The 26,638-nt window shown below is 46.9% G+C and overlaps 1 protein-coding gene across 1 annotated transcript in view; it reads left to right on the top strand.

Moving 5' to 3' along the window:
* Positions 1-259: 259 nt before the first annotated feature.
* Positions 260-26,638, top strand: part of LOC121567588 (maltase-glucoamylase, intestinal) — a gene marked incomplete at its 5' end in the record, with an annotated part of 65,022 nt that continues 38,643 nt past the window's right edge. Inside the window, 13 exon segments of the mRNA XM_045218003.1 lie at positions 260-373; positions 468-552; positions 3,236-3,353; positions 4,538-4,709; positions 5,646-5,762; positions 11,530-11,684; positions 11,894-11,978; positions 17,010-17,066; positions 18,359-18,421; positions 18,423-18,484; positions 18,856-18,944; positions 19,874-19,923; positions 20,023-20,187. Coding sequence (XP_045073938.1) covers positions 260-373; positions 468-552; positions 3,236-3,353; positions 4,538-4,709; positions 5,646-5,762; positions 11,530-11,684; positions 11,894-11,978; positions 17,010-17,066; positions 18,359-18,421; positions 18,423-18,484; positions 18,856-18,944; positions 19,874-19,923; positions 20,023-20,187 — 1,332 coding nt within the window.

The following is a 26,638-nucleotide window of genomic DNA, read 5'->3' as shown; positions in this document are numbered from 1 at the left end:
CGATTTATCCTCTCCTCCTTTCTCCTCCCCTCTCTCTCATATGTCCTTCTCTCCCCTCTAAACATTTCCCTCCTCTCATTCGTACCATCCTTCTCCCCACCTATCCTCTCTCTTTCTCTGCATGGCCTTTCTCTAGGTCTAAATCTCCCCTCTTCTCTCTCTATACTGTAGGTCTGGCCAGATGACTTAGTGTTTCTTGACAATAACCCTCCTCTCTTGCTCTCCTCCTCCTCTTCTCCTCTCCTCCCTCTCTCTCTAGGTATGGCCAGGTGAGACAGTGTTCCCAGACTACACTAACCCTGGCTGTATAGAGTGGTGGGCTGAGGAGTACGTCAAATTATTAAAGGAAATCAAACACGACGCTCTGTGGATTGTAAGTCTGTTCTATTAATGTTTGATTATACTATATTTATGTTCAAGTCTGACATCCACATCCACACATCCCAACTCTATCTTCTTCCTGACAGGATATGAATGAGGTGTCCAACTTCAAGAAAGGCTCCAACAAGGGATGTGATGACAACAATCTCAACTACCCTCCCTTCACTCCTAGTAAGGCTGTTTATGAACCGTCAACTACCCTCCCTTCACTCCTAGTAAGGCTGTTTATTAACCGTCAACTACCCTCCCTTCACTCCTAGTAAGGCTGTTTATTAACCGTCAACTACCCTCCCTTCACTCCTAGTAAGGCTGTTTATTAACCGTCAACTACCCTCCCTTCACTCCTAGTAAGGCTGTTTTTTAACCGTCAACTACCCTCCCTTCACTCCTAGTAAGGCTGTTTATTAACCGTCAACTACCCTCCCTTCACTCCTAGTAAGGCTGTTTATTAACCGTCAACTACCCTCCCTTCACTCCTAGTAAGGCTGTTTATTAACCGTCAACTACCCTCCCTTCACTCCTAGTAAGGCTGTTTATGAACCGTCAACTACCCTCCCTTCACTCCTAGTAAGGCTGTTTATGAACCGTCAACTACCCTCCCTTCACTCCTAGTAAGGCTGTTTATTAACCGTCAACTACCCTCCCTTCACTCCTAGTAAGGCTGTTTTTTAACCGTCAACTACCCTCCCTTCACTCCTAGTAAGGCTGTTTATTAACCACAACTACCCTCCCTTCACTCCTAGTAAGGCTGTTTATTAACCGTCAACTACCCTCCCTTCACTCCTAGTAAGGCTGTTTATTAACCCTCAACTACCCTCCCTTCACTCCTAGTAAGGCTGTTTATTAACCGTCAACTACCCTCCCTTCACTCCTAGTAAGGCTGTTTATTAACCCTCAACTACCCTCCCTTCACTCCTAGTAAGGCTGTTTATTAACCGTCAACTACCCTCCCTTCACTCCTAGTAAGGCTGTTTATTAACCGTCAACTACCCTCCCTTCACTCCTAGTAAGGCTGTTTATTAACCCTCAACTACCCTCCCTTCACTACTAGTAAGACTCAGTGTTTCAGGTGCACTCATTTTGCTGTGGTGCTGCGCCTCCAGGCAAAATCATTGCATCCAGGCAAAAAAATACAATAATGGAACATTAACAAATATTTCTGCTGAGGTGCATTTTGAAGATGCTAGAACATTCCACATGGGATTTTCCTCTGCAAACAAAACGAGTAATTAATAGAAAAATCTAACAACCCCATAGTAGAATAGTTTATCTATTTACCTAGTCGGCTTGTTGTTGTGTTCTATGCTAGATACATATTCCTCTCGTGGCGCATTCACGTTATAAGTGCCATAGGGAGGGAAACATGCATTCTGACAGACAGTCAATGGACAACAATTCTTGCAATCGCGAAAACAGAAGTTTTAATGGATTTTGTTAAAAAGACGGGAATGCCAGCTTTCCAATCCTACTTTATTTATTTCTGAACTCCTAAATATGCGCGAACTGCGCAATTTTAAACCCGTTTTTTTTGTTGTTGCAGAAACATGGCTAAGCAAGTTATCGCTCCGCAATTCGCAATGAGTGCACAGGGGAGTGTGGGGCTAAATGTAACCCCGGTCAACTGTAGGGTGACTTGGGGTACAACGCCTCCCTACCTCAAAATAATTTATTTAGAATGACTAAAAATTGTGATGAGACAGATAATATGTTTTGTTGAGCAAGAGTAGTGGAAACCAGGGAAAGTGTTTGGGGGGAAAATTGTGACGAAGTGGTTTATGTGAGAAGTACAAGCAGGGGGTGTTTTACCCCGGGTGGCGAGTTACCCCAAGTTACCCTAACATGTTGGCCTACATAATATTTAGTGTTTATGCAAGTTTTTTTAAATCACATTTGAGATCTGGCTAATGATTAGCCCAATAGGGTAAATGCAGATAGGCAACCCCATGCTTCAGCCTATTTATTTGCACTTTGCTGCATCAGTTGGGCTAAAGGTGATTATGTTTATTGCTAATAGCATACCTGATAATATGGACCATGCATAGGCTATATCCTGTACATTTTAACAAATCATTTTACTGATGTGTTATTGGGTTAATTTCGGGAGGTGGAAATTCTATTTTAGATGGTCTCAGCATACTTAGTTTAATTCATTTAGGAGTGGAATGTCCTTTAGAAAAGTCACCAGAACTGAGCTACTCAGCCCTTCTACATAATTCCCCCCACCCCCTCCCCCCCACACCCCTTCCCCCCTTCAAACCCCCTCCGCGACCTTTTCTCTCCACTGCTACCAATTTTTCTAGAGGAAACACTGGTAAGACTGTTTATTAACCCTCAACAACCCTCCCTTCACTACTAGTAAATATGTTTATTAACCCTCAACTACCCTCTCTTCACTACACGTAATTATGTTTATTAACCCTCCCTTCACTCCTAGTTATTCTATTTATTAACCCTCCCTTCACTCCTAGTTATTCTATTTATTAACCTTCCCTTCACTACTAGTTATGCTGTTTATTAACCCTCCCTTCACTACTAGTAATTATGTTTATTAACCCTCCTTCACTACTAGTAATTCTGTTTATTAACCCTCAACTACCCTCCCTTCACTACTAGTAATTATGTTTATTAACCCTCCCTTCACTACTAGTAATGATGTTTATTAACCCTCCCTTCACTACTAGTAATTATGTTTAATAAGCCAAATCAGTTTATGTACACTAGTATCTCTGATGAAAGGAGACATTCTATTTTTAGAATTGAACTGAGAGAGACATGTTTAGAGACTTGAGAGAGATTATCACAAATATTTTCTCTCCTCCAAGCGTCTCGCTCATTCCAACCCCCCTCTCCTCAGGTGTTCTGGATGGGGTGCTGTACAGTAAAACTCTGTGTATGGACTCTAAACAGACCTGGGGAAACCACTATGATGTCCACAGTCTCTATGGTTACTCCATGGTTCTTGCCACTGAAGTGTGAGTATGGATCTTACTATGGTGTCTAGAACTAGTACTGGGGTTTTGCCATAGAATGGACTATTTAGTATGTATACTTGAATTCCACCAGCGTATCCTTATTGAAATCACTGTAAAATGATTAATAGTTAAGAGGCCTTGAGGCCTTGCTATGTGCTGAGTGAGGCTGAATTGTCCTGAGGTTTCAGCGGTGAGTTGTGATGATTTGTCTTTGCCTAGATAAATAGAGCATCATTAAAACGAGCCTGTCATTGGGTAGGATAGTCAAAAGAGGATTGTTGTGTCTCGGAGGTAAATCCATATGCACGCATAACCACCCGCACACACAGAGTTATTTTACATTTTTTAAAAACATTTTAGTCATTTAGCAGACGCTCTTATCCAGAGCGACTTACAGTTAGTGATTTTTCATACTGGCCCCCCGTGAGAAACAAACCCACAACCCTGGCGTTGCAAGTGCCATGCTCTACCAACTGAGCTACAGGGGACCTGTTATGTCTCAGCGGTGAATCCTGACAGAGCTCTGTGAGTAACATTGTCTTCTGAGAGGCCTCCTCCATTGCTGACTCATCCTGATAGCATACCACTCGCTAGCTCCAGTCCTCTCTCACCTCACCTGTTAGCATACCGCTCGCTAGCGCCACTCCTCATCCTGTTAGTATACCGCTCGCTAGCTCCACTCCTCATCCTGTTAGCATACCGCTCGCTAGTTCCACTCCTCATTCTGTTAGCATACCGCCCGCTCGCTAGCTCCACTCCTCATCCTGTTAGCGTACCGCTCGCTAGATCCACTCCTCATCCTGTTAGCATACTACTCGCTAGCTCCACTCCTCATCCTGTTAGCGTACCGCTCGCTAGATCCACTCCTCATCCTGTTAGCATACCGCTAGTTAGCTCCACTCCTCATCCTGTTAGCATACTGCTCGCTAGCTCCACTCCTCTGTTGTACTCCTCTTTGGTCCTTACTTGTCTTTTTTCTTCTGTCAGTTTCTCTCTCGGCTAATAGAAAGTTTTATTGTCAGGAGACACATTTTGTAAACATCATCAGAACCCAATATTGTCATGAAAATCAAAGGACATTCGATTTAACTAGCTAATTAGAGCAGCAAAGCAATGATGATGATACTCTCTATCTCTCTCATTCTCGCTACACACCCCTTCCTCTCCCCCTACTCTCCCTGTAGTGCTCTAAAGCGTGCGTTTGGTGGGAACCGGACCCTGATGCTGACCCGCTCGTCCTTCCCTGGAGTGGGGAAGTACTCCGGCCACTGGCTGGGTGACAATGCTGCTAACTGGAATGACATCAAATGGGCCATACCCGGTATGCTGGAGTTTGGCCTGTTCGGAGTCCCCTACGTGAGTACCTCTAAGTGATGTCTGATGGTTTGATACCGTCATCTATTGATTTACAGGTTGGTTTATTTATCCGTTGGTAGACTGAAAAGTGTCTTCACTGGAAGCTTGTACTTCACTACCACATCTGAGACAGAGGCAGGGTTAGTGAGAAACACTTGCTGATGAGATATTAGAATGGTTAGAAGCCGTTTGGCTCTGGCCTCCTGTCGACAGGACAGACAAGCAACAGAGTGGAAACGTCGGTAAGAAACCAACAGGGAGTCATAAACACGTGCACACGCTCACACACACACCCACTCCTCCAGTTGTGACAGGGAGTGTTAGAGGTTCTCTAACTGTCCGAGAGGTTTATCCAATTCTGTCCGAGAGGTCCAATTCTGTCCGAGAGGTTCCAATTCTGTCCGAGAGGTTTTTTCTAATTCTGTCCGAGAGGTTTTTTCTAATTCTGTCCGAGAGGTTTCAATTCTGTCCGAGAGGTTTACCAATTCTTGTTTTGCACACACACCCATTCACACTCACTATCTCTTTCACAAACACACACACACACACACACACACACACACACACTCACATCCCTGGCATAGGGAGACTGGGATTTGGATCGATGCCCTCCCTTTGAGCACACTGTAAAGTGCTATCAAACAACAGCAACACTCAAACACACTGCTCTCAAAGGATGGGCCATTGATTAGGTATTTTATTTGATGCTTACCATATGCTATTACCTAAACAGAGACTGTATACATGTATTCTTCCAATTTAGCCTTATTGAATTGTTTTAACAAATGGAGCAATATCAGGCAAGATAAACAATACCATCGCAGCTGTATAGTTTCAAATGCTAGTTTCAAATGCTATATCTGGGTGTTTTCATGAGTGTGTTTTTGTGAGTGTGTCAGTGTTTGTAATGTTCTGTCCTGCGTTGTGTGTTTTCAGATTGGTGCTGATATTTGCGGTTTCTTTGACAACTCGACAGAAGAGTTGTGTCGTCGTTGGATGCAGGTGGGCGCGTTCTATCCCTTCAGCCGGAACCACAACGCCCAACATTACAAGGTACCTGTTCCCTTGTTCTTTATGACACCAAGTACAGTATGGAGTCAAAAAGTAAAAAAATATATTGATCCAAGTATGGATATATCAACAACAAAAAAACAGAGAATGATTTCTCACGAAGGTTCATGTTTTTTTTGGCCTTTTTCAAAACAAGTCAAAGATTCAATGATTCAGTCTCCCTTTACATTGTGAATGGAGACTGCTCAAGACTTAGATAGGATAACTAAGCAGGGTCTGTCCTGGAATGGAGTCCAGATGCTGCTGGAAGTGGTGTTAGAGGGCTAGTAGGGGGCGCTCTTCCCCCTAAGGAGATCCCAATGCCCCAGGGCAGTGAAGGGGACATTGCCCTGCATAGGGTGCCGTCTTTTGGATGGGACGTTAAAATGGGTGTCCAGACTCTGTGGTCACTAAAGATCCCACGGCACCTATCATAAGAGTAGGGGTGTTAATCTGGCTATCATACCATCATGATAAATTAATCATTTCCAGATTCCAATTGGATCATTCATCCCCTCTTATCCCCCCTGTAACTCTTCCCTAGTTCATTGCTGTAAAAGATAATATGTGACTGACCCCCTCGATTTGTCTTATGTAGAAAAATTTGAAATTGTGTTTTTTACATTTGATAAAAGTAGAGACTCAGAGCTAGAAAATTGTATATCATGCACTACACTTGAAGAACAATGACAATGTAATTCTGCTTTGAAACTTGTAACCAACTTTTGAGAAAATGGCCCTTGAATGTTTTGGTACACCTACTGGAGAGCTCTTCTTTGTCTACACCCATTCAGCATCGTTCACACCTTCGTAAGCCTTAGCCCCACCCATCTCTTTAAGGATTCACATGTGAGGCAATGTGGTAAACACACGCTATATCAAATCAAATCAAAGTTTATTTGTCATATGCACAGGATACAGAAGGTGTAAACGGGACAGTGAAGTGGTTACTTACATATTTTATACATATTTTATCATTATTAGAGGAGGAAGGGGAAGACCATCCTCCTCATTGAATTTCATTCTAATTAAAATTGTAAAACATTAAAAAAGTTATCATTTTTATATAAAACTATACTAAATATAATCACGTCACCAAATAACTGATTAAAATACACTATTTTGCAAAGAAGGTCTACAGTAGCCTCAACAGCACTCTGTAGGGTAGCACCATGGTGTAGCCAGAGGACAGCTAGCTTCCATCCTCCTCTGGATACATTGACTTCATTACAAAACCTAGGAGGCTCATGGTTCTCACCCCCTTCCATAGACTTACACAGTAATTACGACATCTTCCGAAGGACGTCCTCCAGCCTATCAGAGCTCTTGCAACATAAACTGACATGTTGTCCACCCAATTAAAGGATCAGAGAATGAATCGAGTACTGAAAGCATAAGCTACAGCTAGCTAGCACTGCAGTGTATAAAATGTGGTGAGTAGTTGACTCAAAGAGAGAGAAAGACAATAGTTGAACAGTTTTGAACAAATTAATTTATTCCAAAAATGAAGGAGAAGCAAGAGAGAAATAGAGCAAGAGAGAAAGAGTTTGTAAATGTTTTTTCACTTTCAGTTTCACTTACTTAGCTAGCAAATGCAGATAGCTAGTTTAGCCTACTGAAACACCCTGCTCAAACAGAGGGACGCTATGTTAGCTAGCTGGCTATGACTTTCCAGCACAACACTGGAACTCTTCCAAGTCAAGGTAAGCTTTTGGTATTACTAATTGATTGCCACCAGGGCCCGCCGGTGTAACTGCTTACTGTAACGTAACTGCATGTACACTAAAGTTACTGCATTATTGTAACGGGTTTACTAACGCGTTAGTTCTATTAGCTATGCTGTTCATGCCGTTACTTTATCTGATATGGTGACAACTATGTAGGCTGTTTGTAGAGGTTTAGCTTGTATCGTTTTTTTTTTTTTTGCCTGGTCACATACAGCTGATTTGTTGTGCATTGTAAGTCCACAAGCGAAGGGAAGAGAAGGAATACAACGTGGCTGTTATGAGAGTGAACTCGTGTGATCAGGGGTGTATTCATTCCACCAATTCTGTTGAAAAATGTTTCATAAACGGAAGCAAACGGAACAGAACGGGGATAAACATACCTGAATTTGTCCAATTGAAACTCTCGTTTGCAACTGTTGGACTAATGATTACACCCTATATCAGCTAGATGCTGGCAAGAGTGTGCAAGGCAGTATTTAATGTCACTGTTTGTCACTTCAAATGTCTCTCGACCTGTGTACACCTACGTTGTAAACTTTCATTCATAGCCTAGGTTGTAGCAACCTCATGAGGGGTATAGGGAAAATTTGAGTATCATGTAATAGCCTAAAACTATCGCTGTTACATTGAACTGGGTGAATGGAATATGAATGAGAGTCATCCAATATGCTGTAATAGAAATAAGGCCATGCTCATGAAAAAAAAAATATCATTCTCCCTCATCTCATCTCTTTCTGCCACTGCCCGACACACTTGTCTAAATTGATGGGTTGCTATAACCACCCCCCAGCCACATCTACCTAAGTGGATCGGTCACTATTGTCTAGACATGTACAGTGGGGGAAACAAGTATTTAGTCAGCCACCAATTGTGCAAGTTCTCCCACTTAAAAAGATGAGAGAGGCCTGTAATTTTCATCATAGGTACACGTCAACTATGACAGACAAAATGAGGTAAAAAATCCAGAAAATCACATTGTAGGATTTTTAATGAATTTATTTGCAAATTATGGTGGAAAATAAGTATTTGGTCAATAACAAAAGTTTCTCAATACTTTGTTATATACCATTTGTTGGCAATGACACAGGTCAAACGTTTTCTGTAAGTCTTCACAAGGTTTTCACACACTGTTGCTGGTATTTTGGCCCATTCCTCCATGCAGATCTCCTCTAGAGCAGTGATGTTTTTGGGGCTGTCGCTGGGCAACACAGACTTTCAACTCCCCTCCAAAGATTTTCTATGGGGTTGAGATCTGGAGACTGGCTAGGCCACTCCAGGACCTTGAAATGCTTCTTACGAAGCCACTCCTTCGTTGCCCGGGCGGTGTGTTTGGGATCATTGTCATGCTGAAAGACCCAGCCACGTTTCATCTTCAATGCCCTTGCTGATGGAAGGAGGTTTTTCACTCAAAATCTCACGATACATGGCCCCATTCATTCTTTCCTTTACACGGATCAGTCGTCCTGGTCCCTTTGCAGAAAAACAGCCCCCAAAGCATGACGTTTCCACTCCCATGCTTCACAGTAGGTATGGTGTTCTTTGGATGCAACTCAGCATTCTTTGTCCTCCAAACACGACTCGAGTTGAGTTTTTACCAAAAAGTTCTATTTTGGTTTCATCTGACCATATGACATTCCCCCAATCCTCTTCTGGATCATCCAAATGCACTCTAGCAAACTTCAGATGGGCCTGGACATGTACTGGCTTAAGCAGGGGGACACGTCTGGCACTGCAGGATTTGAGTCCCTGGCGGCGTAGTGTGTTACTGATGGTAGGCTTTGTGACTTTGGTCCCAGCTCTCTGCAGGTCATTCACTAGGTCCCCCCGTGTGGTTCTGGGATTTTTGCTCACCGTTCTTGTGATCATTTTGACCCCACGGGGTGAGATATTGCGTGGAGCCCCAGATCGAGGTAGATTATCAGTGGTCTTGTATGTCTTCCATTTCCTAATAATTGCTCCCACAGTTGATTTCTTCAAACCATGCTGCTCACCTATTGCAGATTCAGTCTTCCCAGCCTGGTGCAGGTCTACAATGTTGTTTCTGGTGTCCTTTGACAGCTCTTTGGTCTTGGCCATAGTGGAGTTTGGAGTGTGACTGTTTGAGGTTGTGGACAGGTGTATTTTATACTGATAACAAGTTCAAACAGGTGCCATTAATACAGGTAACGAGTGGAGGACAGAGGAGCCTCTTAAAGAAGAAGTTACAGGTCTGTGAGAGCCAGAAATCTTGCTTGTTTGTAGGTGACCAAATACTTATTTTCCACCATAATTTGCAAATAAATTCATTAAAAATCCTACAATGTGATATTCTGGATTTTTTTTTCTCATTTGTCTGTCATAGTTGACGTGTACCTACGATGAAAATTACAGGCCTCTCTCATCTTTTTAAGTGGGAGAACTTGCACAATTGGTGGCTGACTAAATCCTTTTTTCCCCACTGTATACATGTTCATGAAATACAATAGATGGCCTTAATCACCCCCAGACACACCTGGCTAATTTGATGGGTCATGTAATAATCTGGCTGAAGTTGGGTCTTTTGTTTAGACATGTAACTAGCTAGGTAGCTAGCTAGCTAGCTAAGCAATGAACCAGCATATCCCAACTTATACTACTACCAATATATACATTGTCATAGCTGTATTATGAATCTGCAGGTAGCTAAAGCTAACAAACTAGGTTCAATGTTAGCTAGAAATGCAAATGGATTTCTGATTAGAATAATATTACTACACAGACCATACATGTAACGTTAGCTAGCGAGCCAGAAAGCTACCGTTTGCTAGCTAAATAACAGTACGCTTTAACTTGCAAGATTTTTTGGGTGGGAAATGTATATCTGAAAACGTAGCTAGACTCTTACCCGTATACATGGATGAATGCTTCACAGCAGACTGGAACCATTTAACTCAGTTTTGTTTGTAGCTACTTCTTGTTTGGCCAGCGTTGTGTCAAGTCACTCCAGTTCACACTGACCGTGGCGTGTGCAGAAAGTAGCCCATCACTTTTTCCAACTGATCTGTCGATAGCACCTGCTAAATTCAGGGCATCAATGTTGTTGAGAAAAGTAGCAAATCTTTCAACATTGGTTTTATAAAATATGGAGAGAGTTGGGAGAAATAGCGAGCGGGAGAGAGGAGGGGAGAGAGAGAGAGAGAGAGAGAGAGATAGAGAGAGAGAGAGATGCCTTCTGCTGGCAGACAGGATATGTTGATGACACTAAATGAGATGGATAATGTTTGACCTTTGCGTTGCCCTAATCACTTCTCTCATCAGAAGGCCAAACAGGCCAAAGTCCTCGACTCACACACACACTCTCACACACACACACACTCTCACACACACACACACACTCTCACACACACACACACACTCTCACACACACACACACTCTCACACACACACACACTCTCACACACACACACACACTCAGGACATAAAGGATTAGCCCTTCAGCAGCTAATCATCCACTCCACAATTATGTTTTTTTAAATGTTTCCTTTCTCTGTCTCTGTCTCTGTTGTCTCTCTGGCCTGGTTTCTTTATGTGTTCTCTCTCTCTTCAACTGGAAGTCACCTCTTTCTCCCTCTCTGCTCTTTCTATTCACTCACCTGTTGAGTGTGTTGTTGTTGATTGCTAAGTGTCATCATGGTGGTGATAAATCCCTCCCTCCCCCTTCCTCCTTTCCCTCTCTCCCTCCCTTCTCTCCACCCCTCCCCTCTCTCCCTCCCTTCTCTCCACCCCTCCCCTCTCCCTTCCTTCTCTTCTCTCCTCCCCTCCCCTCTCTCCCTCCCTTCTCTCCACCCCTCCCCTCCCCTCTATCCCTCCCTTCTCTCCTCCCCTCCCCTCTCTCCCTCCCTTCTCTCCTCCCCTCCCTCTCTCCCTCCCTTCTCTCCTTCCCTCCCCTCTCTCCCTCCCTTCTCTCCTCCCCCTCCCCTCTCTCCCTCCCTTCTCTCCTCCCCTCCCTCTCTCCCTCCCTTCTCTCCTCCCCCTCCCCTCTCTCCCTCCCTACTCTCCCTCCATCCTTCCTTCCCTCCCTCCAGCCCCAGGACCCGGCAGTGTTTGGTGCTGACTCACTGCTGTTGAATACCTCTAAACATTACCTGAATATCCGGTACACCCTGCTGCCCTACCTCTACACCCTCTTCTACAAGGCTCACACTACAGGGGACACCGTGGTCCGGCCCGTCATGCACGAGTAAGTGACGTTACTTCCTGTTGATCGGGTAGCAGTTCCTCCCAGGCTCAGATCTAGGAATACCACCATCTTCATCAAGTCCATAAGGAACAACACTGACCCAGCTGATCATAGTGTAGAGGCAACTTTTTTTTGTTGTAAACAAAGCATTGATGTTACAAAAACAAGCATTGATCAGTCCGCATCAATACCCCCTGTCCGTCTTCCAGGTTCTACTCTGACAGTAACACCTGGACAGTGGACCGCCAGTTCCTCTGGGGGAAACACCTGCTCATCACACCTGTACTGGATCCTGTGAGTACATGTACTTGAGCAGGCTCGGTGAACTAGGCTTTAGCTCAGTTCGATACTACGACACACACACACTACTTCACATTTCATTTGATTTATCTAAAAAACTATTGGCTGGATAAACCCCTTGAGAGGAGATATCTCTCTCTTAACACACACAGACAGACACACACACACACACACTAGTTGACCTCCGTTGGGACAAGCAAATGGGATTTACTTTTCTTCCTCCCTCTCCTCCCTTTCTCTCTCTTCTCTTTCATTTCCCCCTATTTTCCCTCCGCTCTAATGAGAGCACTGACCTCATTACAGGCAGATTAGAAGTACAGTTACATTGTGTATGTATGTATGTGTGTGTGTGTGTGTGTGTGTGTGTGTGTGTGTGTGTGTGTGCGCACGCAATAGTGTTTGTGTGCGCGCAGAAGAGTTTGTGTGTACGCATTTGTGTATATGAGTGTGTGTGCGTCTGTGTTTGTGTGTGTGCGTATGTCAGTGTATATTTGCATGAGTGTGTGTGTGTGTGTGTGTGTGTGTGTGTGTGTGTCTGTGTGTGTGCGAGTGCAGATAGATTGCGGTCATGTTAAAGTGGCTAGCTGATTAATGAGCAATTTAGCATGGCCTCTGGCGAATTAGAGACAAGCAGAGTGGGGCTCTAGTCTGAATATAATAACTGTAATCAGAGTGTAATTGTGAAAAGTTTGCTATGCTAGCAGAGAGAAAGAAGAAGATGTTGAGGCTGTCACCCCCGAGCTTGACTTCTCCTTGGGGATGCAGAGAGGATGTCATCCCAAAAATTAAATCAAACGTTATGTAATAATTCAGACATATGTAATAAGTTGTTTATTGACATCAATACATAAATTATGTGAAAGAGCGTGTTCTTTGTTGGTTCTTATAGATTCTGGATAATGTTTATTACTTCGTCAATCTACTGCTTTACATCCTACCCTCTCTCTATCTTCCTCCATTACATATCCACCCTCTCCTCCCTGCCCTCTCTCTATCTTCCTCCATTACATATCCACCCTCTCCGCCCTACCCTCTCTCTATCTTCCTCCATTATATATCCACCCTCTCCTCCCTGCCCTCTCTCTATCTTCCTCCATTATATATCCACCCTCTCCTCCCTGCCCTCTCTCTATCTTCCTCCATTATATATCCACCCTCTCCTCCCTACCCTCTCTCTATCTTCCTCCATTATATATCCACCCTCTCCTCCCTACCCTCTCTCTATCTTCCTCCATTATATATCCACCCTCTCTGTCCTACCCTCTCTCTATCTTCCTCCATTATATATCCACCCTCTCTACCCTACAGCTTTACAGCATACCCTCTCTATATCTTCCTCCATTATATATCCACCCTCTCCTCCCTGCCCTCTCTCTATCTTCCTCCATTATATATCCACCCTCTCCTCCCTACCCTCTCTCTATCTTCCTCCATTATATATCCACCCTCTCCTCCCTGCCATCTCTCTATCTTCCTCCATTATATATCCACCCTCTCCACCCTACCCTCTCTCTATCTTCCTCCATTATATATCCACCCTCTCTACCCTACAGCTTTACAGCATACCCTCTCTATATCTTCCTCCATTATATATCCACCCTCTCCTCCCTGCCCTCTCTCTATCATCCTCCATTATATATCCACCCTCTCCTCCCTACCCTCTCTCTATCTTCCTCCATTATATATCCACCCTCTCCTCCCTGCCCTCTCTCTATCTTCCTCCATTATATATCCACCCTCTCCACCCTACCCTCTCTCTATCTTCCTCCATTATACATCCACCCTCTCTACCCTACCCTCTCTCTATCTTCCTCCATTATATATCCACCCCCTCTACCCTACAGCTTTACAGCATACCCTCTCTCTATCTTCCTCCATTATATATCCACCCTCTCCTCCCTACCCTCTCTCTATCTTCCTCCATTATATATCCACCCTCTCTACCCTACCCTCTCTCTATCTTCCTCCATTATATATCCACCCTCTCTACCCTACAGCTTTACAGCATACCCTCTCTCTATCTTCCTCCATCATACATCCAACCTCTCTACCCTACTGCTTTACAGCATACCCTCTCTCTATCTTCCTCCATTATATATCCACCCTCTCTACCCTACCCTCTCACTATCTTCCTCCGTTATATATCTACCTTCTCTACCCTACTGCTTTACAGCATACCCTCTCTCTGTCTTCCTCCATTATATATCCACCCTCTCTACCCTACTGCTTTACAGCATACCCTCTCTCTGTCTTCCTCCATTATATATCCACCCTCTCCTCCCTACCCTCTCTCTATCTTCCTCCATTATATATCCACCCTCTCTGCCCTACCCTCTCTCTGTCTTCCTCCATTATATATCCACCCTCTCTACCCTACCCTCTCACTATCTTCCTCCGTTATATATCTACCTTCTCTACCATACCCTCTCTCTATCTTCCTCCATTATATATCCACCCTCTCCTCCCTACCCTCTCTCTATCTTCCTCCATTACATATCCACCCTCTCCTCCCTGCCCTCTATCTATCTTCCTCCATTATATATCCACCCTCTCCTCCCTACCCTCTCTCTATCTTCCTCCATTATATATCCACCCTCTCCTCCCTGCCCTCTATCTATCTTCCTCCATTGTATATCCACCCTCTCTACCCTACCCTCTCTCTATCTTCCTCCATTATATATCCACCCTCTCCACCCTACCCTCTCCCTATCGTCCTCCATTATATATTCACCCTCTCTACCCTACCCTCTATCTTTCTGCATTATATATCCACCCTCTCTACCCTACCCTGTCTCAATCTTCCTTCATTATATATCCACCATCTCTACCCTACTGCTTTACAGCCTACCTTTTTCTCTCTCTCTCTCTCTCTCTCTCTCTCTCTCTCTCTCTCTGTCTCTCTCTCCCTCCTCCTCCTCTCTCTCTCTCTCTCCCACCCTCTCTCTCTTCCTCTCTAACTTACAGTCCATCCTCTCTCCTCTCCTTCTCTCTGTCTAATGATGTCTAGGGTCTAAGTGTAAGATCACAGTGGATCTCTTAACCTTGATCTCTCCGGCGCGTGGAAAGACTGGGGAGGTCTACAGCGCCTTGATAGACTGGGGAGATATAGCTCTGTCCCCCCCATCCCCATACCTCTCCTCCACTCTCCCTCTCCTCGTTTCTCGTTCCAGCGCTCTCCTCTTTTTTTTCACATCCCTTCTTCAAAAGCAGCCTCCTCTCATCTTCATTCTCTTAATCAAGCACACTCTCAAACCTCTGTAAACTCATCTCCCTTTCTCTCTTTCTTTCTCTCTCTCTCTCTCTCTCTCTCTCTCTCTCTCTCTCTCTCTCTCTCTCTCTCTCTCTCGCTCTCTCTCTCTCTCTCTCTCTCTCTCTCTCTCTTTTTCTCTCTGTCTCCTCTCTCATTCTCCCTCTTTTCGTGTCTCTCTATCTTTCTGCATTATATATCCACCCTCTCTCTCTACCCTCTTTCTATCTTTCTGCATTATATATCCACCCCCTCTCTCCCTACCCTCTCTCTTTCTGCATTATATATCCACCCTCTCTTCCTTTTGCTCTCTCATAATATTTAGTGGTATCACTCTAACCTGAGACCAATGTGCCCTTATGAGTGTTGAGCCCAGGTTCAGATCTTCCCTCTGGTCAACATGCCTCATCACTCCAAATGAGGATAGAGCTCTCTGTCCCTTTCAATTACTGTTAGGATTAATGCTAGCGTTAGCAGTCCCTCTACATTAGTCAAGCTGCTGACTGATGCTAGCTATGAATGAGTCAGACAGCAGTAAGCGATGTGCAGATCGCAGCTATCATTCACCTGGATCATGTCTGAGGGTTTTCACTGGTGGGAGAAGATGGTGATTTCCTGGAATATGAGAGAAAATTACAATTCTGTGTTACTCAATTCAGCATTATAATGACCATGAAGTCTTCTTCTTCTTCTTCTTCTTCTTCTTCTTCTTCTTCTTCTTCTTCTTCTTCTTCTTCTTCTTCTTCTTCTTCTTCTTCTTCTTCTTCTTCTTCTTCTTCTTCTTCTTCTTCTTCTTCTTCTTCTTCTTCTTCTTCTTCTTCTTCTACACTTGCCCCCCCCCGCCCCCCTTACACAATACACATGTATATTTCTGACTATAAATTGTACCTTCCTGTATTATACTGATGCTAAAATGTTTATTCTATTCTACTGCCATTTACTTTATGTTTGTTTTCTTATTTTTTACTATTTATTTTTGTTGTTGCATTGTCGAAAAGGAACCTGCAAGTAAGCATTTTGTTGGATGGTGTATGACATGCATATCCCGTACTGTACATAGGACTAATAAAACTTGAAACTTGAAACTTCTTCTTCTTGACCACTTGTGTCCATTCCTTATTTCTCCTCCTCCTTTAATGGCCTCTCTCAGATCCCAGATGACAGGGTTCTGTAGAACATGAAAGAGGACAAGGCAGGCCAATGGAACAAATGAGTGGATGAGTGATGGTGTCAGCGATGGCTTTAATGTTAGATAGAGGAGAACGGGAGATGTTCACAGACGGCATGCTTTTCTATCGCTCTGCTTGAAAAGGACACATCATTCTCTTTCTCTCTATTCTTGTGTTCCCTCTTTTCTTTCTCTCTGTTTCTACTCTGTTCTCTCTTTTTCTCTCTCTGTTCTCTCTGTGTTCCAGTCTGTCAGCAGGACAGTGAACACAGCCACGACAGCTCTATCAAAGGACTGCCGCTCGGTTATCGATTACTCCTGTCTGTCGCCCTACAATCATCAAAGGCCATTGTCCATCTGTTGATGCTGCCTTCGCCATCCCTTTGTTACAAATGCTTTTGATTGTCAGTGAACCCAGATCCAGTAGTGATGCCTGCATAACTTTAATAAAACCCAGATACTCTAAACTGTTGGAACATTTCCAAGAAATGTTTTGTTTTTTGGATTGGCCATGTTGTGTGGAGAGAAATAGTAAGAAGTGTGCTCAACCAATTACCTCAATTGTTGTTTGTTTTGCCCTTGCTGATGTGTGATTGGTTTATTTCTGCAGGGGGTGGAGTACATCCAAGCCTATGTCCCAGACGCTGTATGGTTTGACTATGAAACGGTGAGCTTCCTGTCTACTACCTTCTGCTTCCTGCCTAGAAAGACATGAATAAGGAGTAGACTATTTACAAGACCTTTACACAAAGTACGCCGGAGAAGAGAACCACTGCTGTACTATTTCATTCAGATACACAGAGAGAGAGATACAGAGGAAAGATGTAGGAAGACGGACGGAGGAGACAGAGTGACTAGAGAGAGAATCTCCCCTGTCTCATAGATTAAAGAGGTGTTGAGATCCTGCGGGAGCTTATTTGGGCGTCATACAGCTGTGTAAAGAGCTTCTGATCAGATGAGAGTTTAGATTGGTTGCCTCGCTGCTGGGCCTTGTCCTGGTTGGTCCCCTGGGGTTAGGGGGCGGAAGAGGATTGGGTGCGGTGCAATCAATTAGGAGAAAAAAGGTACCTGACAGGGAGAGGAGAAGTCAGATGAAAAGAGGGGGAAAAACGGAGGGGAACAGGAGGAGAGACGTTGGAGGAGAGGAGAGGAACAGGAGGAGAGACGTTGAGGAGAGGAGAGGAACAGGAGGAGGCGTTGGAGGAGAGGAGGAGAACAGGAGGAGAGACGATGGAGAGAGGGGAGGAACAGGAGGAGAGACGTTGGAGGAGGGGAACAGGAGAGACGATGGATGAGAGGGGAGTAAAAGGGAGGAGAGAGAAGACAAAATGAGAGGAGAGGATAAGAGGAATGAGGAGGAGGGGAGGAGTGGAGCCCTCCTTAGCACTGACAATGAGGCGATAAGATCTGAAATTACTTCTAGACGGCTCCCAGTGACTCCTGCTCTCTCTACCCCCACATCCCAGATGGAGAATAGAGAATAGAGAATAGAGAAGAGAGAGAGAGAGAGAGAGAGAGAGAGAGAGAGAGAGAGAGAGAGAGAGAGAGAGAGAGAGAGAGAGAGAGAGAGAGAGAGAGAGAGAGAGAGAGAGAGAGAGAGAGAGAGAGAGAGAGAGAGAGAGAGAGAGAGAGAGAGAGAGAGAGAGAGAGAGAGAGAGAGAGAGAGAGAGAGAGGAGCTCTAAATTGTCCTGGGCTGGTCTGAACATTCCGTCCTTAGGGTGTTAGAAATTAACTGAGGTTTGGAATTTTGCTTTGAGCTGCTGTAGTGTGTAAGTGTGAGAAGGAGGAATACCCTCCATGGACAGAGATAGGCAAGGGGACATTAGGACAATAATCTCTCAACCTCTCACTCCATCTCTCTCTTCTTACTGCATGTTATTCTGCCCTTTCTCTTGCCCAGCATGCATTATGTCGTACTGTTCAACTAGTTGATTATTTTTTTCCCATTGACCAATCAGGAAGTGCGATTTACAGCCCGTAAGCAGCATGTTGAGATGTACCTGCCTGCAGACAAGCTTGGTTTTACACATCAGGGCGGAGCTATTCTACCCTATTCAGAGACCTGCGGTCACAACTGTTTACAGGTACACACACCCACGAATGATTGCACGGTCATGCACAGTATACTTAAGCAATAAGGCCAGAGGAGAGCCTGGATACAGCCCTTAGCCGTGGTATGTTGGCCATATACCGCAAACCCCCGAGGTCCTTATTGCTTAAGTATACTGTGTCTGCTATTATAAAATGGTTACCAACGTAATTAGAATAGTACAAATTATTGTTTTGTCATAACCATGGTATACTGTCTGATATAACACGGCTTTCAGCCAATCAGCATTCAGGGCTCGAACCACCCAGCTTATACATATTCATAAACAACTTCAAAGGGGTTCATTTCCCTTTTTATTTTAGTTCCTTGAAAAAGTTGTGACGTATGTGTGTGTGTTCCCCTCAGTCGGCGTAACCCCATGGGTCTGATCGTTGCGCTCGACGACAACAACACAGCAGCAGGAGAGCTATTCTGGGATGACGGAGACTCTCGAGGTATTTCTACAAAGTCAGATGGAGTTAGTCAGCGTGTACATGTGTGTCTACGTGTGTGAGTATGTGTGTGTGTTTATGTACATACTTGTTTGTGTGTATGTCTACAGGACCTGCATCCCGTTCTGCCATAGGGAATCGTATCATCTACTTTGTCTCTATAATTTCACCCAGAGAAACTGTTATCATGGGAAGAGTTAGACTTCAGTCGTACAATCTATCATGGTAGCCCATTCACACTGCTCAGTATGGAGGTCAATTACTTTACTGGGTTTGGGCCACAAAATACAGTTTTGAACCACATGGTAACTTTATCTAAAGTATATGATGTTAGCTGTATGATGACATTACCTGTGATAAATGATTGACTGCCAAAGGTCATTTGATATGAGACTGCTATTATGATTCACCTATCATCTCTCTTTCTCTCTCTCTCTCGTTCTCTCTCTCTCTGTCTCTCTCTCTCTCTCTCTCTCTCTCTCTCTCTCTCTCTCTCTCTCTGTCTCTCGCTCTCTCTCTTTCTCTCTCTCTCTGTATCTCTCTCTCTCTCTCTCTCTCTCTCTCTCTCTCTCTCTCTCTCTCTCTCTCTCTTTCTCTATCTCTGTATCTCTCTCTCTCTTTCTCTCTCTCTAGTCTCTCTCTCTCTCTCTCTCTCTCTCTCTCTCTCTCTCTCTCTCTGTATCTCTCTCTCTCTCTCTCTGTATCTCTCTCTCTCTGTATCTCTCTCTCTCTGTATCTCTCTTTCTCTGTCTCTCTCTCTCTCTCTCTCTCTCTCTCTCTCTCTCTCTCTCTCTCTCTCTCTCTCTCTCTCTCTCTCTCTCTCTCTCTCTCTCTCTCTCTCTCTCTCTCTCTCTCTCTCTCTCTCTCTCTCTCTCTCTCTCTCTCTCTCTCTCTCTCTCTCTCTCTCTCTCTCTCTCTCTCTCTCCTCTCAGAAACCGTTGAGAATGGCAACTACATGCACTACCAGTTCTCTGCTAACAATGTAAGTAGATGTTATTTATAATACCAAAACAATGCAAATTTGACCTTATGTCTGGGTGCAACCTCATCCTACTCCTCCTGTATGTTCTCTCTCTACAGGGGCGTGTTGACCATCCAGGTGATGCATTCTGGGTACAGTGACCCTAACAACCTGAAGTTTGAGAACATCACCGTGCTGGGAGTCTCCAGTCGTCCCATGACTGTCAGTGTTACCACCGGCAGCAACGTCATCGTACATCCTTTAGAATATGACACCAACAAGCAGGTAACCAAGGCCGTCACTGCTGTTGCTACCCAACAAGAGAGAAACGACCTATCCCCCATCAGTCCTTTCTTTCTGTATCCATCTTACCTTAGTGAGATACAGTAGTACAGAGATACAATGCCCAACATAAGCAGTACACGAGATAAATTAATATCCTTCTTTTCAATAAGGAGGGGGACGTCACATTAACAGTTCAAGGTTAGTCTTCCAGAGGAAGATATTGAGGTAATTGTTCAACATTATGGTCAGGATAGACGTAGCTACTAACATGGTAGGTATGTATGGATGAAAGTGTTAGATATGTCTCTGACTGACAGATCAGGCTTACCTACAGTATAACCTTGTCACGGTTCAGACAGACGACAAGAGGACCACAATTGCGTCACACCAGAAAGTTTATTAAAACTTAAGGAAAAGGGAAGTAGGGAGTGAGTGAAGGCTCCAGGGGTTATCCCGTCCAATGTGCTGGGTCTGTGCCTCCCCCCAGTGGCAGCGATGCGTCCGATGACGCCGGTGGTTGGTGGTCCAGAAGTCCTGGGGGAGGAAACACAGACACAACGGGCGGATGAAAACAGGCAGAAGTACAGTTCAAGGGAAATCCAAATACGTTGTAGCAAGGCAGAAGGCTGGTCAGAGTTACCGGGGTCGAAGAGTAGTCAGGAGTCGTAATGGCAGAAAGCAGGTCTGGTTTTCCTGGGGCAGAAGAGTATCCAAGAATCAGGCAGGTCCGGGGTCACAAAACAAGGGTGAGCCAGAAGCGCGAGCACACAGGTTCGGGTGTGAGCTTTGCAGACGATCTGACAAAGGAGAGCTGAAAGACGGGACTTTAAATACTGGGAGAGGTTAGTGGGTAATGCAGCGCAGCTGGCAGAGTAATTAGAGCCAGAGCAGAGCAGGGACAGGTGGAGCTCGTTAGGCTGAGTAGAGAGAGAGAGATGAGCAGAGTGGAAGATAGTGGAAACACATTAAGGTGGTAACCCGGTGGAGTGAGAGGGCTCATGACAGAACCCCCCAAGGGACGGCCCCAGAAGTCCCAAGAGCAACACCACGCCGGGCGGAGGAGGGGGAGCCGGAGGAGGGCTAGAACTCCTCCGAACGGTCCGAGCGAACGCCCTCATCCTCGGGAGGAAGCCGGAGGGCCGTGGTCGGGAGATGGGACAGGTCCCGAGACAGGATCAGGCACAGGACAGGAAGCCGGCGGGCAGGACGGTTAGGGATCCCTCTGGGGCGGCCCCCTACGGATTGCAGGTTGATCAGGATGCCGTTGGTGGAAGGCGGTGATGAGGTCCTATCCACAATCCGACTAGCTGGCACCCAGGTCCTTTCCTCAGGTCCATAGCCCTCCCAGTCAATGAGGTACTGGAGACCCCTACCCCTCCCGTCTGGACCGAAGCAGGCGGCGGACGGTGTAAACCAGACCACCATCGACGAGCCGTGGAGGAGGAGGACAAGGCGCAGCAGGGACCAGCGGACTCTCATGAATGGGCTTAATCTTAGACACATGGAAAGTGGGGTGCACCCTCATGGAATTAGGCAGTTGGAGCCGGACAGCAGTTGGGCTAATCACTCTTATGATAGGGAATGGGCCAATGAACCGAGGTGCCAACTTCTGCGACTCCACCCTGAGTGGCAGGTTCCTTGACGACAACCACACCCTTTGACCAACATGGTAGGTGGGAGCAGGGATTCTCCGACGGTTGGCCCCGGTAGTGTAGCTGGCAACGGATCTGAGAAGTGTGGCTCGGGCCTGTGACCAGGTGCGGCGACATCGACGGGCAAACGCAAGTGCAGATGGGCAAGTAACCTCCCCTTCCTGACTGGCAAATAGAGGAGGCTGGTATCCATAAACACATTGGAAAGGGGACATACCGATGGCAGAGCAGGTCAGAGAATTGTGTCGTACTCCACCCATGTCAATTGCTGCGACCAGGAGTGGGGGTTGCGTGAAGTCATGCATCGCAGTGCCTTCTCGAGCTCCTGATTTGCCCGCTCTGACTGCCCATTGGATTGGGGATGGAATCCGGAAGTCAGACTGACTGTGGCTCCCAGCAGGTGACAGAACTCCTTCCAAAAAGCGGAGGAGAATTGTGGACCACGGTCAGAAACTACATCCTTTGGCAGTCCGTGGATCCGGAAGAGACGTGTTCCAGGACCACCTGGGCGGTCTCCTTGGCGGTTGGGAGCTTGGGGAGGGGAATGAAGTGTGCCATCTTGCTGAATCGGTCAACTATGGTGAGAATGACGGTCTTGCCCCTTGAAGGGGGGCAGCCCCGTGACAAAGTCAAGGGGCGATGTGAGACCAGGGACGTCTGGGCACAGGCAGGGGCTGCAGCAATCCGGCTGGGGGCTGGCAGGACGACTTGTGTTGGTTGCAGATGGGGCAGGCTTGGACGAATTCCCGTACATCCTTTCTCAGAGCGGGCCACCCAGAACCTCTGGGCGAGCAGGTTGTAAGTGCGGGTGGAGCCAGGGTGACAAGCTAGGCGGAGTCATGTCCCCACTGAACGACCTGGGACCTTAGGGTTTTCGGGGACAAAATGGCGGTCAGCTGGGCAAGTGCTGGGACCGGGCTGGTTACGGAGAGCTTCCAGCACCTGTTCCTCAACAGCCCAGGTCAGAGCTGCTACGATGCAGGGACTTGACAGAATCGACACAGGATCCTTGGAGGGGTTGTCATCCTTCTGGAATTGACGGGAGAGGCGTCTGGCTTGGTGTTGCGTGATCCAGGCCGGTATGACAGAGTGAAATTAAACCTGGTGAAGAACAGGGCCCAGCGGGACTGCCTGGAGTTCAACCGTTTGGCCGTCTTGGATGACTCCAAGTTCTTATGATCGGTCCAAAGCGAGAAATGGAATGGTGGACCCCTCCAGCCAGTGACGCCACTCCTCCAAGGCAAGCTTCACAGCCAGCAGCTCTCGGTTCCCTATGTCGTAATTGCACTCAGAGGGGGACAACCGACGTGAGAAAAGGCACAGGGATGGAGCTTCCTATCCTCCGCAGCCCACTGAGAAATCACAGCACCAACTCCCACATCCGAGGCGTCCACCTCCACAATGAATTGCCGGTCCACGTCAGGCATCTGGAGGATGGGAGCGGAGGTGAACTTACCTTGAGGGTACTGAAGGCCTTGTCGGCTGCTGGGGTCCAGGTGAAGGGGTTGCTTGGTGCTGGTTAGAGCAGTGAGAGGGGCAGCAACGGTACTGTAGTTCCGGATAAACTTTCTATAGAAGTTAGCAAACCCCAGAAATTGTTGCAGCTTCTTTCTGTTCTCCGGAACTGGCCATGACGTGACTGCTGATACTTTGGCAGGATCCATTTGGATACTTCCCTCTGCCACTATGTACCCCAGGAAGGCCACTGTCTTGACGTGAAACTCACATTTCTCTGCCTTGGCGTGAGGGAATTCTCCAGAAGACGATGAAGGACTTGCTGGACATGGCGGGTGTGTTCAGACAGGTTTCTGGAGTAGATTAAGATGTCATCCAGGTAAACGAAGACAAACTTGTTTAACATGTCCCGCAGTACATCATTCACTAGAGCCTGGAACACAGCAGGAGCATTGGTGAGGCCAAAAGGCATAACCAGATACTCGTAGTGGCCTGTTGGTGTATTGAATGCGGTCTTCCATTCATCTCCCTCCCGGATCCGCACTAGGTGGTAAGCGTTTCTGAGATCCAACTTGGTAAAAACAGTGGCTCCCTGGAGCAACTCAAAAGCAGAGGTGAGCAGAGGGAGAGGGTAACGTTTTTGACACTGTGATGTCGTTGAGTCCCCTGTAGTCGATGCAGGGCGAAGAGATCCGTCCCTCTTCCCCACAAAGAAGAAGCCAGCACCAGCCGGAGATGAAGATGAACGGATCAATCCTGTGGACAGAGAGTCATTGATGTAGTCCTCCATGGACCTTCTTTCAGGAGCAGACAACGAATAAAGACGGCCCCTTGGAGGGGCTGTTCCAGGGAGGAGGTCGATGGCACAGTCGTACGGTCGGTGAGGGGGCAGAGATGTGGCTCTTGCTTTGTTAAACACTTCTCTGAGACCATGGTAGCATTCTGGGACATGGGAGAGGTCAGGGGCGGAGTTAGTAGGTACTGGCCGAGGGGGGTGCGGCAGCAAGCAGGCAGGTTCGGTGGCAGTCCTCTCCCCACTCCCTGATCACCCCGGTCACCCAGTCGAGCTGAGGGTTGTGCCGGGCGGAGCCATGGGTAACCCAGGATGAGGGGTTGGCCTGGAGAGGGGAGCAGGTGAAACTGGATAGTTTCTTGATGGTTTCCCGGACAGACCCATCAAGACCGGGGCCGTGACATGAGTGACCGATCCGAGTAAGTGTCCGTCCAGTGCCCGGGCAGGAATAGGAGGTGTCAAACGGAGGTTCTCCAGTCCCAGTTGGCGTGCCAGCTTGATGTCCATTATGTTGGCTTCGGCGCCAGAGTCCACCAGAGCAGCCAGGGTGTGAGTAGAGTCAGAGAGGCGGAGGTGAACTTGCAGCAAGGGTTTGCGGTCGGAGGACTGGATGGTCATTGAGCTCAACCGGACTCCCCCTATGCCCGGTGAGCTTCGGCTTTAAAGGGCAGGTTACCACAACGATGTCCATCACCTCCACAATAGAGGCAGAGGTTTGAGGTGAAGCGGCGCTGGCGCTCTGCAGGAGTGAGAGAGGCTCGCCCAATCTCCATAGGCTCAGACTGATCAAGCTGACTTGGGTGAGTGGCAGTAGCTGACAGGAGCCCAGTCGGATCTCTCCGAATGCCGGTAGTTGGTGGACCTTGGCGCCCCCTCTCACGACGACGGGTCTGTATCCTTCTGTCGATCCGGACAGTCAGTGCGATGGCTTCATCAAGAGTGGAAGGCAGTTCATGGGAGACCAACTCGTCCTTGATATAGTCAGCCAAGCTATGGAAGAACGCGTCCACCAACGATGGTGTGTTCCAAGAACTTCGTCTTGCCAGGGTTCGGAAGTCGATGGAATGGTCTGCGACTGTACGTCTGCCTTGTCGAATACTGGAACAGTTCACGAGACGCCTCTGCGGTTGGTGAATCCAGGTCAAACCCCCTTCAGCATCTCCTCAGCAAACAGGTCGAAGGTTGCACATGCGGGGGTTTGGCGTTCGAACTCTGCTGTTCCCCAGAGTCGAGCTCGGCCCGTCAGGTGAGTGATGGCATACCCGACCCTAGCCCCTCCGTGGCGAAGGTCCTTGGCTGCAAGGAGAACTGAAGTCGGCAGCTAGTCAGGAATGGCCGGACCTGGGTAGAATCGCCGTTGAACCGCTCGAGAGTTTCCAATCTTGGGTTCCGGGGCAGCGCTGAAATGACCGGGGCAGGTAACTCGGAGGCAGGGCTGGTGGGCAGACTGGCTGGGGTAAGGTTGGTGAGGAGTTGGATGATCCTGGCGAGTTGTTGTTGCTGCTGCTGGGACTGCTGCTGGTGCTGCTGGAACTGCTGATGCTGTTGGTAGCCCGACCTGAAGCAGAGAGGTGATGTCGCCGCTCATGCGGCCTAGCTCTCTCTCAGTGTGTTCCAGGCGTAGCATGGCGGTGGGTTGCTCAGGTTCTTCGGTTTCCATGTCGGGGGAAGTGTGCGCTGAGTCCATGATGGTCGGATCGTACTGTCACGGTTCAGACAGACGACAAGAGGACCACAATTGCGTCACACCAGAAAGTTTATTAAAACTTAAGGGAAAAGGGAAGTAGGGAGTGAGTGAAGGCTCCAGGGGTTATCCCGTCCAATGTGCTGGGTCTGTGCCTCCCCCAGTGGCAGCGATGCGTCCGATGACGCCGGTGGTTGGTGGTCCAGAGGTCCTGGGGGGAGGAAACACAGACACACGGCGGATGAAAACAGGCAGAAGTACAGTTCAAGGGAAATCCAAATACGTTGTAGCAAGGCAGAAGGCTGGTCAGAGTTACCGGGGTCGAAGAGTAGTCAGGAGTCGTAATGGCAGAAAGCAGGTCTGGTTTTCCTGGGGCAGAAGAGTATCCAAGAATCAGGCAGGTCCGGGGTCACAAAACAAGGGTGAGCCAGAAGCGCGAGCACACAGGTTCCGGGTGTGAGCTTTGCAGACGATCTGACAAAGGAGAGCTGAAAGACGGGACTTTAAATACTGGGAGAGGTTAGTGGGTAATGCAGCGCAGCTGGCAGAGTAATTAGAGCCGAGCAGAGCAGGGACAGGTGGAGCTCGTTAGTAGGCTGAGTAGAGAGAGAGAGATGAGCAGAGTGGAAGATAGTGGAAACACATTAAGGTGGTAACCCGGTGGAGTGAGAGGGCTCATGACAAACCTGTCAGGAGGAAGTCTCTGTACTGGGGAGTGATAGAGGGAGAGAGTGTGTGTGTGTGTGTGTGTGTGTGTGTGTGTGTGTGTGTGTGTGTGTGTGTGTGTGTGACTGTATGTATGTCGGTTCAAGTGCAAGCGCACATGTATTCATACGTGTGTGTGTCCAAGGTCTCGCTGGGAGCAAT

This window comes from Coregonus clupeaformis, unplaced genomic scaffold, assembly GCF_020615455.1.
Source record: "Coregonus clupeaformis isolate EN_2021a unplaced genomic scaffold, ASM2061545v1 scaf1312, whole genome shotgun sequence".
NCBI classification, from domain to species: Eukaryota; Metazoa; Chordata; class Actinopteri; order Salmoniformes; family Salmonidae; genus Coregonus; species Coregonus clupeaformis.
Note: the sequence above shows the minus strand (reverse complement) of the source record. Positions and strands in the feature narration are given on the sequence as shown.